The 12,357-nt window shown below is 33.8% G+C and overlaps 3 protein-coding genes across 4 annotated transcripts; all 3 read left to right on the top strand.

The window, feature by feature from the left end:
* The first annotated feature begins 827 nt into the window (after positions 1-827).
* Positions 828-2,087, top strand: LOC125219717 (uncharacterized). Of its 2 annotated transcripts, none has more exons than XM_048121763.2 (2): positions 828-1,283; positions 1,386-1,482. In XM_048121763.2, exon 1 carries the CDS (start codon positions 907-909, stop codon positions 1,258-1,260), a length of 354 nt encoding a protein of 117 aa, XP_047977720.1. In that variant the 5' UTR covers positions 828-906; the 3' UTR covers positions 1,261-1,283; positions 1,386-1,482. The 2 variants fall into 2 exon arrangements, with proteins under 2 accessions (XP_047977720.1, XP_088918374.1); XM_089062248.1 differs by lacking the exon at positions 1,386-1,482 and adding an exon at positions 1,708-2,087 and having other exon boundaries at positions 829-1,283.
* A 1,992-nt stretch (positions 2,088-4,079) lies between these two features.
* LOC125224290 (eugenol synthase 1-like) lies at positions 4,080-6,660 on the top strand. Its single transcript, XM_048127668.2, has 5 exons — positions 4,080-4,331; positions 4,396-4,530; positions 5,439-5,670; positions 5,761-5,964; positions 6,170-6,660. The coding sequence occupies exons 1-5, from the start codon at positions 4,149-4,151 to the stop codon at positions 6,370-6,372; spliced, it is 957 nt and encodes a 318-aa protein (XP_047983625.1). The 5' UTR covers positions 4,080-4,148; the 3' UTR covers positions 6,373-6,660.
* Positions 6,661-7,231: 571 nt separating this feature from the next.
* LOC125224531 (eugenol synthase 1-like) lies at positions 7,232-9,181 on the top strand. Its single transcript, XM_048127942.2, has 5 exons — positions 7,232-7,493; positions 7,585-7,719; positions 7,861-8,092; positions 8,358-8,561; positions 8,841-9,181. Exons 1-5 carry the CDS (start codon positions 7,308-7,310, stop codon positions 9,038-9,040), a joined length of 957 nt encoding a protein of 318 aa, XP_047983899.1. The 5' UTR covers positions 7,232-7,307; the 3' UTR covers positions 9,041-9,181.
* Positions 9,182-12,357: the final 3,176 nt, after the last annotated feature.

Here is a 12,357-nt window from a genome sequence, read left to right on the forward strand (position 1 = left end):
TAGAAAAAAAAGAATAATTAACATAAGAAAAGGTAATTAAACTTGAAATTTGTTAAATTAAAATCCAACAAAATTAAAAATAAAATATAAGGACCCAATGATACAAGGATCTAATGAACTAAAAATTTATAGAATGACGAGTGTCTACAATAGGACCGCCGTGGCGGACGTCGTGTTGCGCGGTCTATTGCAAGCCGCAACGGTTGTTCGATAGCCGAGGACACAACTTCGCCGAGTGGGAGGCCGGCAGTCGCGCGACGGTCAAAATCAAAAAATTTTATTCTTTAATTTTTATCTATAAAATACCTATTCCCAATTCATTTTTTTCATTCCACTCAAATCTCAAATCTAAAAAATTTCTCAAATCCACTCTCCGAAAATGGATTCCGACGATGGGTATCAACGTGGCTGGACAAGTTTTATGTGGCTGAGGCATGGTTGTAATGACCAAACGGACAAGTTTTTTTTTATGTTTATGCTGAGATGAGACTATTTTATTATTGTGGACATTCTAATATAACAAAATATATTGATGCAAGGAACTCTAAATGTGTTTGGCTAACAATTTATTGTTACTTATGAGTATGATATATAATTATGATTCCAAATTCTACCATTACATTCTATTTGACACAATGAAGTTCAAAATAACTTTCTTTAAAATGAAATTTAATAACTAGTAGCATTCATTAAATAAGTAACAATCAAACTATATTATGGAATGATGCAAAAAATATTATTGAAATTTAGAAGTAAAATAATAGTATTGGGAACCTAATCAATAAACCAACACCATAAACAAATCCACCGGTAACTGTCCCACCAAAACGCACAAAATTAGGCCTATAAACGACGCAACTTTTCCCCCAAATTGAAATCAATCAAACCCTAGCTTCAATCACAGCAATGGCGAGGCCGACCAACAGCAGGCAATTGAATATCGCCCCTTCTACGGCGCCGGCTACGGGCACCACCACCACCACCGTGTCAATCGAGACGTCGTCGTCCTCCTCCTCCAACCAGCAGCCGCAGATTAGGGATTCGCTAGTGCTGAAATTGAAGCTGCCGAAGAAGAAGGTGTCCTGGAAGGAAGGCACGGTAGACAACGAGTTTATGAATAAAAAGAGCTCCAAAAAATGCTGCATCTTTCACAAGGAGAAGCCTTTTGACGAGGACGGTTCCGACGACGAGTGCGATCATGATTGTGGACGGGATGTTGAGGGCGACGGCAATCGCGATGAGGCTTCGACGAGTCGGTGATTGATCGATCGGTTGATTACTCTGTAAGCGGTTAATTCGTTTGCCTAATTGTGATTATGTTGAATGTTGTAAAATCTACGGAAAATTGGAATTGAAATTGAAAATTTTGGTTTCTATTTTTGAAGATCTGATTGGTTATTGCATCTAATTGGAGACTTGAAGGCGATTACAATGTTAATTAGGTTATTGTTTTACATATTTTGTGAAATTCGAAGTTTAGCATGATCTCACAGCTGAATTGATGAATTTATGCGTGCGATTTTCCCGTTTAATCTCCTCGATATTGATCTCACTGCTAAATCGATGAATTTCATAGCTTAGGACGTTGTGACAATTTAGGATGATGAGAATTGAGCAGCAGTAATTTGCAGGGGAAAATAGGATGGAATATAGCTAATAATTCGTGTTTCAACTCCGTATAGATCAGAAACCTTTTGATGTTTGCAGATTCTCATAAAATTGCTCGCGGCCTTTTGAAGTTCGGTTTTGGATTCTTAGAAGCTCTGTTCTTGCTTGCCACAGCCTGTCCGGATTAACCTCTGTTATCAATTTGTGTCTGAGTTGATATAGGGAGTTAACTATGAGCTTTTATCCTAATCTTCATTAATTAGTGAAATAGTATAAGCTTGTTAGGACATAAAGTTGGAATTACATTGAGATGATGTTGACGAATTGGTAGCTTAGTTGAATATGTGTGAGTTATTTAGTTAGGAAAGCATTTCAAGCAGAATCATTGCTGATCATGGTAAGTTTGGCTGATTTGTGGATGTTGGTAGAGTATCAACAGCATATAAGTTTGTTTCCTATAGAAATCAGTTTTTCGACTAGTTGTTAGGTTAATATCTGCAACGTAAAAGCGCTTGAGGTTCAGTTAATATTTGCAAGAAGCAATGTAAATACTCTAAAATGTATAAGTGGTGATGATCTAGTTGTAGAAGAAAATGGAATTGCTGAACAGGGTTGGTTTGAAGTCGTCGGTGTATCATTGCAACTCAAAGAGCTTCGAGGTTGTAAAATGGCTAGATTCGACCCAGCTCGGTTCGAGAGTTCCTACTTCCTAGGAATACATAGATGTTTTATCTCTCTCTCCTTCCCTCCCTTCCCTTAATTGCAGATGATTTTGAGTCTCAACTTGTGTTTTGTTGCACCAAAACCATGTTTCAGCAACAACAATTTAGTAAATAGTACTCCCTCCGTCCCGCTTTAGCAGTCCCATTGACTTTTCTGCCATCTTTTTGTAAAAATGATAAAAAATAGTTAGAGTGGAGAAATGATAAAGTAAGAGAGACAATAATGTAGATAAGACTCTTCTCTATATTATTCTCTCCCTTAATTTACCATTTCTCCTCTTTAACTATTTTTTTATCATTTTTACAAAAAGAGGGTAGAAAATTCAATGGGACTGCTAAAGTGGGACGAGGGAGTAGTTGATATGAATTTCAAGGTGATTTTCTTTGCCCCACCTCATCTATTCTTCAATCTTAGTCATCCTCTGTTTTACAAACATATTTTCCTTTGTTTTAGGACATTAGATGTAGTTATACAGTATCTATATAGTATCTGTGTGAAATATTGAACAAATTCACGTTTTTATTTTAAAAATATACTCCCTCTATCCCATTTCAGATTCAAGATTACCACTTTGTTGAATGTGATTGAGTTATTGAGAGCATCTCCAACTATCTACACTAAAATCAAACCTATTTTAGTGTAAATGTTACATCAATTAGTGATTTTACTCAAATCATTTGTACTAAATTCAAACTTAAAAAGAATATTCTCTATATTATACTCCCTTGTTACTCACAAAATATGAAAAAAGTGTTTTAGGTTTGTTTTGGAGTAAACATATTTTACCAAAAATAAGATTGCAATTTAGGTTTTTTCATGTTTTAGTGTATTATTGGAGATGGTTTGAGTACGATAAAGTAGACGGAAAATGATAGTTCAATGTTTAATGAGAAGCACGAGACCAATTTTATTCAAGAAATAAGGAAAGATGACATCGTGGTTGGAACAAATTATAAAAGAGAAAGATAATCATTTTGAATTAGTAGGAGGGAATACTATTCTACCAATGAAATAATATTATTACAAGAAAATTGGGGCTCTTGTAAGTAAATAGTAGTACTCCTACAAATTAATTTGCCAACCCTATTGCATGCTTGAGTAAATAGAGTTGGGATGGGACTATATATTATAGGGACCACCAATAGAATTAGTATATCGTCACCATTTCTCTATTTACAAATTCAATAACAAAAAAAATCACAAGTTTTGCTAGAATATATCCAAAGACTAAATCGAGCTTTTGATCCAGAGTAATGTACGTTATACATAATTGATCAACTGTACTACTCCATCTGTCCCGCTTTAGCAGTCTCATTGACTTTTCTGCACTCGTTTTGTAAAAATGATAATAAATAGTTAAAGTGGAGAAATGATAAAGTAAAAAAGAGAATAATATAGAGAAGAATATTATCTACATTATTATCTTTTTTACTTTATTATTTCTCCACTTTAACTATTTATTATCATTTTTACAAAACGAGTGCAGAAAAGTCAATAGAACTGTTAAAGCGGGACGGAGGGAGTAGTTTATTAGTACAAGAAAAAAAAAATCTTGCTTTACAAAGTTGGGTTGCCTATCCTATATTCCTACACAAGTAAAATGCATAGACAAAATAGCACATGCAAAGTAAGTTGTGACCAAATAGCACACATGTCATAAAGTACACTCAATATTGAAATTATTGAGGGGAAAAGAAAATTAGAAAATATGTATTCGTACGCCACACAAGGATAAGATTTTGTTCACACTAGTGTGGTGTGGTTATAAATACACACATAACATTGGTGAGGATTGTGGGAAAAACCATAGCAATCAAATGGAGAAAATTGATACTAGGAAAAACAAGATCCTGATATTTGGAGGGAGTGGTTACATAGGAAGTTACATGGTGAAAGCAAGCCTCAAACTAGGGCACCCAACTTATGTTTTCTCAAGGCCTAACTCCTCCAAAACTCACCTCCTCAACCACTTCCAATCCTTGGGAGCCATCATAGTCAAGGTATTTCTCTCTCTCTTTCTATTTCTCTTTCTCATATAATTGGAATTAATTAATGTGTTTGCAGGGAATGCTTGATGAGCATGAGAAGCTTGTTTCAGTGATGAAGGAGGTTGATGTTGTGATATCTGCGGTTGCATACCCTCAAGTTCTTGACCAGTTCAAGATTTTGGAGGCTATCAAGATTTCCGGAAACATTAAGGTATTAGTATTACTCCGTATGTGTGTGTTAAATTATGAATTATTCATGATTTTTTGTTAAAACGTTGATAGTTTAGGATTTAATTTATCGTGTGCTTATTTCAAAATAAGTTACTCCCTCCCTTCTTTTCCTCCGTCCACCAAACCAAATGTTCGTCTATTTTTGTCATTTAGGTTCGTCCACAAAATATTGTCCACTTTGTTTTTTAATGAGTGGGATTTTGTGAAAAACGTTCAATAAATTGTGTCGACATAGACTCAGTACTGATAGGGACGCTATTTGTCTTAGTATACTGCTGCTTTAAATAATTTTTTGGAAGTTTGTATGATCCTATTAAAGAGGAGAATAATAATAAATCGCACAAAGACTTTGATGCAAACGCCCGCAATTGAACTTTTAATTATGTAATTAAGGCCTAAAAAAATACTACTCCATAATTAAGGATTAGCCGCCATTTTTATTAGAATTTAGTAAATTTTAATAAAGCTGTACTAATATAAATCCCAATTAAATTAGATTCATATTCAAGGCTTTAATTATGGTTTATTAGTAATGAATTAATCGCCAATATGATTTATCTATTCTCAATTAATGTTTATTATCAATTCTAAATTCTAACTTAATAATCTATAATTAGGGCATAGTGATTTTTTTTTTTTGATTAAAAATTAATAGAATTAAATTAGTGATAAAAAGAGAGGGTCAATGGTGCCCACGTATTGAAATTAGGGATGGAACATGAATAATGTTTCTACAAGTGAAGAATATCACTAAATTATTGTTACAATAGGAACAAAATAAATTATTATTATTTTAATTATTGTTATTTTGCATGACATAATTAATTGTTATACGACTCACATTCTCAAATAAAAAATTCTGCATTCGCTACTGACTTCACAATATAGAGATTTTTGCCATCCGATTTCGGGGTGGAGGAAGACAAAATTAGGGTATTGCCGCCATTCGAGGCGTTCCTGGACAAGAAGAGAAGAATCAGAAGAGCAATTGAAGAAGCACAAATTCCATACACCTTTGTCTCTGCAAATTGCTATGGAGGTTACTTCATCAACTATTTGCTCCATCCTTCCGATCCGAATAAAGAAGAAATCACTATTTATGGCGACGGCCAAGCTAAATGTAACAACTTCTACCTTTTAATTAGTTAATTTATAGTGAAATTAAATGGGATGCCAACATAATTTTTCTTGAGATTGTGTGCTTAATTAGTTGTGATGAACTACGAAGACGACATCGGGCTCTACACGATCAAAGTTGCGAATGATCCTAGAACGTGCAACCGCACCGTGATATACAGACCTTCGACAAACGTACTAACACAACTCGAGTTGATTTCACTGTGGGAGAAGAAATCTGGAAGGAATTTAAAAAAGATTCATGCATCGGAAGAAGAAATTGTGGCCCTTTCAGAAAGTAAGGCTATTAGTACTTTACTTTATGAAAGAAGCGTGAGTGAAAAAAAATAATGAAAATATAAGTCTCATTTTTATATATTAATTTTATAATAAATATTGAGTATGACGTTGAGTTCAAAAATAAAAAATAAATGGATATTTAAATTATAGACTTTCTAAAAATGACAAAATGAGCCATTATTTCGTTTTTACATTTATTGCAGGGCTACCGGCCCCGGACAATATACCGGTGGCTATCCTGCACAGTGTGTTTATAAAAGGTGTTACGACAGGCTATGATTTTGCGGAGAAGGACGTGGAGGCTTCGTCGCTCTATCCGGACGTGAAATTCACTACCGTCGACGAGCTTCTTAACATTTTTCTCAAAAATGATGGGCCCAAGCCTGCTTTGGCTGCATTTCAATGAGTCTCGCAAAGCCAATTTTGATTTTTGGCTTGATTTGCAGTTTTATTTGAATTAATACGACTGCCAACATTTACCAATACACATCGTTCATGGTGCTTTTATTTTATACTAAGAATGAATGCTTATTTGTTGTTGGAAATCAACATTATTTATGTGTGGAAGTTGTAGATTAAGTTTGGATTTTCTATTAGTAATATTTTTATTAGTAGAATTGAAATATAATTGTGAACTCATTCGAGTATAATAAATGCTAACTAGTAACAATAAAATTAGTTAATGTTTCTTCAATTTCTGCACGCCAATTTTAGTTTTCTCTCTGTCCCATAAAAATATGGACATTTTTTATTTTGGTCGGACCTATAAAACTCCTTTAATTTTTGGTAACGTTTGTCTCTCGAATGAGATGAGCCCCATTATGTATTAACAATATTTCAATTACTTTTCTTTCTATTTTTCTCTTATAAATTGTGCATTAAAACTCACCGCGATCCAATGATTCATATTTTTAGGGAGACGAAAGAGAGTATATTCTAGCATCTCATGAACTACTAAAAATATCTATGAAAATTAGAAAGCAATATATTAAAGGGATATCCCACTGGTCATTAAAATAAAATGACAATTCCTAATTTCGAATTCAAACAAATGACAAGTGGAAAATATTAAGGGAGAGATGCCATTGCAGTGGTTGGTGGTGTGCTACTCAAATTTGAACAATATTCTAGTCATGTGTCATGTCCTATGTTTCATACTCTTGTACTTTGTTTTAATTTCAGAATTATTAATTAGTTCGTCAGTTTTGAATCCAGTCCAACATATACAACTCCACAAATATGCTTTAGCTTCACCTCACTCTATATAAGCCTACCTATTAACACACTTTGAATAGCAAAAACAAGAGAAAATTAGAAAAGGAAGAACTCAAGAAAAAAAAAATGGGGATTACAATGGAGCAAAATGAGAGCAAAATCCTCATATTTGGAGGAACAGGTTACATAGGGAGCCACTTGGTGAAGGCAAGCATCAAATTAGGACATCCTACTTATGTTTTTACAAGGCCGGATTCCGACAAGAAAGACCTCATCAAAGAGTTCCAATCCATGGGAGCAATCATAGTCAAAGTATATGTTTTATCTCAAATTAAATATGTAATCTCGATTTAGAAGGCATTGGTGAGATATATATGAAGTGTCTTTGTCTTGTTTTTTGCAGGGAAGAGTGGAGGAGCAAGACAAGCTCGTCGAGTCGTTGAGGGAAGTTGACGTTGTGATATCGGCATTGGCATATCCACAAGTTCTTGACCAGCTCAAGATCTTGGAGGCCATCAAGATTGCCGGTAATATAAAGGTATATAAAGTTTTTTTTTTTATTAAGAATTGTTTAGGGTTTCTGTGCTTTTTTTTTTTCCAGTTCAGTCATTCTATAACACGTTTTGTATATACCAAATTAGCTCATCTAATAATACACTATTGGACAAAACACATCTAGAGGTTTTTGCCATCGGATTTCGGAGTGGAGGAGGATCGGGTGAGCGCATTGCCACCATTCGAGGCGTTCCTCAACAAGAAGAGGAGAATCAGAAGAGCTATAGAAGAAGCCAAAATACCCTACACTTTCATCTCCGCAAACTGCTGTGGATGTTACTTCATCAACCACTTGCTCAATCCTTCCGATCCAAACAAACAAGAAATCACTGTTTATGGCAGCGGCGAAGCTAAAGGTGTGTAACAATCGCTACTAGTAAATCATCATTTTACGACACGTATAAAATGAGAGCACAAACATGTTATTATGACACTTAAGTTTTTATAGAAGTGTCTTATTATGTCATTTATATGATATGCAGTATTAGTGTTTGACCTAAATGTAGCAATAGGCTAGTGTATATAATTAAATGTAGTGATAGATATTTTTCTAGTATGGAATTTCATTTCTACCTCACTTTTTTTTTTCATTTTTTTATTAATATTGCGTGTTTGCATCAGCCGTGCTGAATTATGAACAAGACATTGGCATGTACACGATCAAAGCCGCTACTGATCCGAGAACGCACAACCGCATCGTCATATTCCGGCCGTCGAAAAACGCTGTGTCACAACTTGAGTTGATTTCTATGTGGGAGAAGAAAACCGGCAAAATCTTCAAGAAAACTCACATCTCAGAAGAAGAAATTGTGACACTTTCACAAAGTAAGTGTAACATTAAAAAAAGGCCAACCAACATTTTTTATTTAATCAACTACGCTAATTTGTGTTTTTAATTAACCGATATATATCCAAACTAAAATTAAGGATGTGAATGAAAGCGTCACAGAGAAACAAAATAATTAAAGTGTTGCTAGTGGACAATTGTATCCTCAACTTAAAAACGCTTTTCAAAACTTTCCATTGCAAATAATTATTTCTTTGCAATATGAGTTTAATTTGTTGTATGGATAATTAGAAAAATGATGATTTTTTTTATTGCAGCTCTGCCAGATCCGCAAAATATACCGGTTTCCATCCTTCACAGTGTGTTCGTGAAAGGTGCGACCGCGGATTTTGAGATCGGGGGTGATGATGTTGAGGCTTCCTTGCTTTATCCCGACCTCAAATTCACCACTGTCGATGAGATGCTCGACGTTTTCCTCAAAAACCCTCCCAAACCTGCAATGGCAGCATTTGAATAAAAAAAATTCAGAAACGAACGACGAAGAAATTTAAACTGCTTAGATTGTTTGCAAAATGTACTAGTTTGAGTTTGATTTATGGTTCATCATCAAGTTATTATAGCTTTGTACTTATAATTTCTACACTATAGTTCCATCATCCATGTGACTTTTTTTTTGTTTTGAGAAATTAATATTATGTTAGTGTGAATGAAATAATTATTTTTAAAACAAAACAAATTACAAAATATAGAAAGCAACAAGCTTGTAAAATATATACTGACAAATTCATGGATGTCAATTTAATATTATGACAAGTGAAATTAAAAAAGGGAAAGAAAACATGCAACCTGCGACTTCACATTATAATATTATGTTGGCGTGCTATCAAGTTTCATGTTCTTTATTAGTTACAAAATGTTTAAGTACATCATGTGACCTGCTTTAATAAATTATACTATTAGTTTAAAGTTTTTAAATATTGTTAAGGATAGGACAAATACAAATTAAATTTAAATTGTTAATTAACTTAGGCGCCATGCTTAGTTATGTATACAACTTGATGAAAATAATTAGGGGTATCTTCTGACACTAATAATAGTTTAGATTTAATCAGTTATTTAAATGCAAATAGGGGTATAAAAAATTAAATAAAAAGATTATAACAGAAGTAGAAAATTGAAAAAAAAAATCCATTTTTCCAAATTGAGAAAGCTAAATGTTTGCTTCCATTACAAATTTATTAAAGCCCAATAACCTAGCAAATCTGTGCCTAATATTATTGGGCCTCACCAGGCCTAATTTTACTTGGGCCTAACATGTAAAAAGATTATAAATTGGAAGTTTGCATAATCACTTAATAAGATTGATATTCTATCATGAATAATAATATAGCATTGATTGATGACTTTTGCCAAAACACATGAGTAGTGGTCCTCAATACTGGATTTCCTAGCATATGCTTATTGCTAGCTACATCACATGCTCAAATTTTAAATTATTACCAAAAAAATAAAATAAAAATCAACATAATTTTATAAAAAAAGCAATAGTGATATCTATGTGACATTTTTAACATTGGTGTAAAACATTGAAACAAATAAAAGATGACCTGTTACAATGCATGAAGTGCTAGAAAATATAGGTGTAGAATAGATTCTCTGCAAAAAGATGTGAAAAAATAGGAAAAATACAATAGAGTGATAGTGAAAAGAGAAGCAACTTTTTTGTTTAAGCTTAAGTCACATCTTTGCCACCATAACCAAACAGGTTTTTGCAAGGCTGGATTTTTATCATCCAAAAAAACACTCCACATGCATCATAGATCTGCCCCATCTCTCAATTATTTTTTTTCCATGGGGTCTAGTCTAGGTATAATTTGTTAACTTTAAGAATTTATTCAATTTCATGCAATAATGTAGTATGAAGTACTAGAATTATGTTTATTTGAGTCTATGTGAATTGCCATTTTGATTTTCCAAATGTGTATATATATCCCTAGTTAAAATGTTGTAAATATTCGGATGAAAGATTGATTTTATATCATCGTTTGGAATATTTACTTGATTATGTTTTGTGCCCATCTCCAAGTAGTACAAGTAAAAGTAAAGAAATAAATTTATTAATAGAAAGAGGAGCTGTTTGAAGGTCAATTCGTCAACATTTGATTGTACTATAAATTTTCTGAATTTTGAAATAATTCCAATTACCACTCAACAATAATTTGACATATGTTCCACTTTTCCATAACTTGAGCTTGTGTCGTTTGCACATACATAATAATCTAATCACATTCTAATCAATCAATTATAATACTACATCTAAAACCTATCCGCCTCGATATATTCTCATTCACATGATGACGAATGTATAATATATCTATATTACTCCAATATCTTGTTTGTGTGAATTTAATGAGCATATCAACCCAATTACACGAGTATTGCTAATGTTATGCGGTTAATACAACTCATATCGGAGCTGGAATGGCTAACGATGATGAATGCGCTAATTATGGATATGATGCCGAAAATAGGCTGATTTTATATCATCCTTCAAATTGAATAGGCAAAAGCAATGTCTTTCTGCATGGATTCCAAACATTCATGATCTGGATTCTTAAAAATCGAAACAATCAAAAATAATTGTCATCACACAATCAATGTTTTTGACGGTTTTACCCTGTTAATATTTCTCCTTGTGTCTATTACCACTCGGTAATCGGAATCTTGTAAGATCACGACCATTGAATACTCATATATCTTTTCGTCGACAAAAACTACATCGATTGTCGTCCTAGTTGTAATACTTCCTCCATCCACCATTAATTGTCATTAGTTGACTCAACTCGAGTTTTAAAAAATATAGAGGAAAGTGGATATAAAAATTAGTGGAATACGGGTCCACCTTTAGCATATTAGTTCTATAGCAAAATGTAAGTAAGTACAGTGTGAGGTTCATTGCCAAAATTAGTAAAAATATAAGGGTGACAAGTATTGGCGAATAGACTAAAAAGGAAACTAATGACGATTAATGCAGACGGAAGGAGTTATATACATACAACTACTTCGTTTTGGATTGTCCACTAAAAATTAGTCCAATTTCAAAATCAGAACGTCTTAAACACTATTAATAATGTAAACCTCATATTTCACTTACCGCATTTTCCCCGCTCTCTATTACTTAATCAATTGCAATTTTAAAATCCTATGTCATCTAGTACAACTTTTAGATAGAGATAGTAAGAAACAAACATGCGAGGACATCGCAATCGCATCAAAATCATGCTTAGAAAAAAAATACTCCCTCCGTCCCACTTTAGGAGTCCTGGTTAGAATATTCTATTATTGGTAATAGGCCCCACATTCCACTCACCTTTTTCCACTCACATTTTATTTTAAAAGTAGGACACACATTCTACTATCTACTTTCACCAACTTTCCTTTACATTTCTTAAAACTCGTGCCGAACTCAACTGAGACTCCTAAAATGGGACGGCAGGAGTACTATTAGTACTAATCTAGATGTGTTACTCAACACAATCAATCAACCATATATATAATTGATCAAAAACCACCAAACCAACCCCAACACCAACACAAACACAAACTCCACAACCATAGAGAGAAAAAGAAATGTCTTTCCCTCCAAATCTAGGCATCACAAACACATTCATAATCGACTCAAGCTGCACCATCTTCCAAGAGTTCCCATCCCTCCTCCCTCACCTCGACCACATCTGCTCCCCCTTCTCCAAGCACAGGATGAACGGCTACTCGAGGATCAAGAAAGCCACCCCGAGCCACCGCTCCAAGTCCCTCGACTTCGCCGAATTCTCG

This window comes from Salvia hispanica, chromosome 1 (assembly GCF_029641045.1).
Source record: "Salvia hispanica isolate PSC_SH4W2 chromosome 1, Shi_PSC_v1, whole genome shotgun sequence".
NCBI classification, from domain to species: domain Eukaryota; kingdom Viridiplantae; phylum Streptophyta; class Magnoliopsida; order Lamiales; family Lamiaceae; genus Salvia; species Salvia hispanica.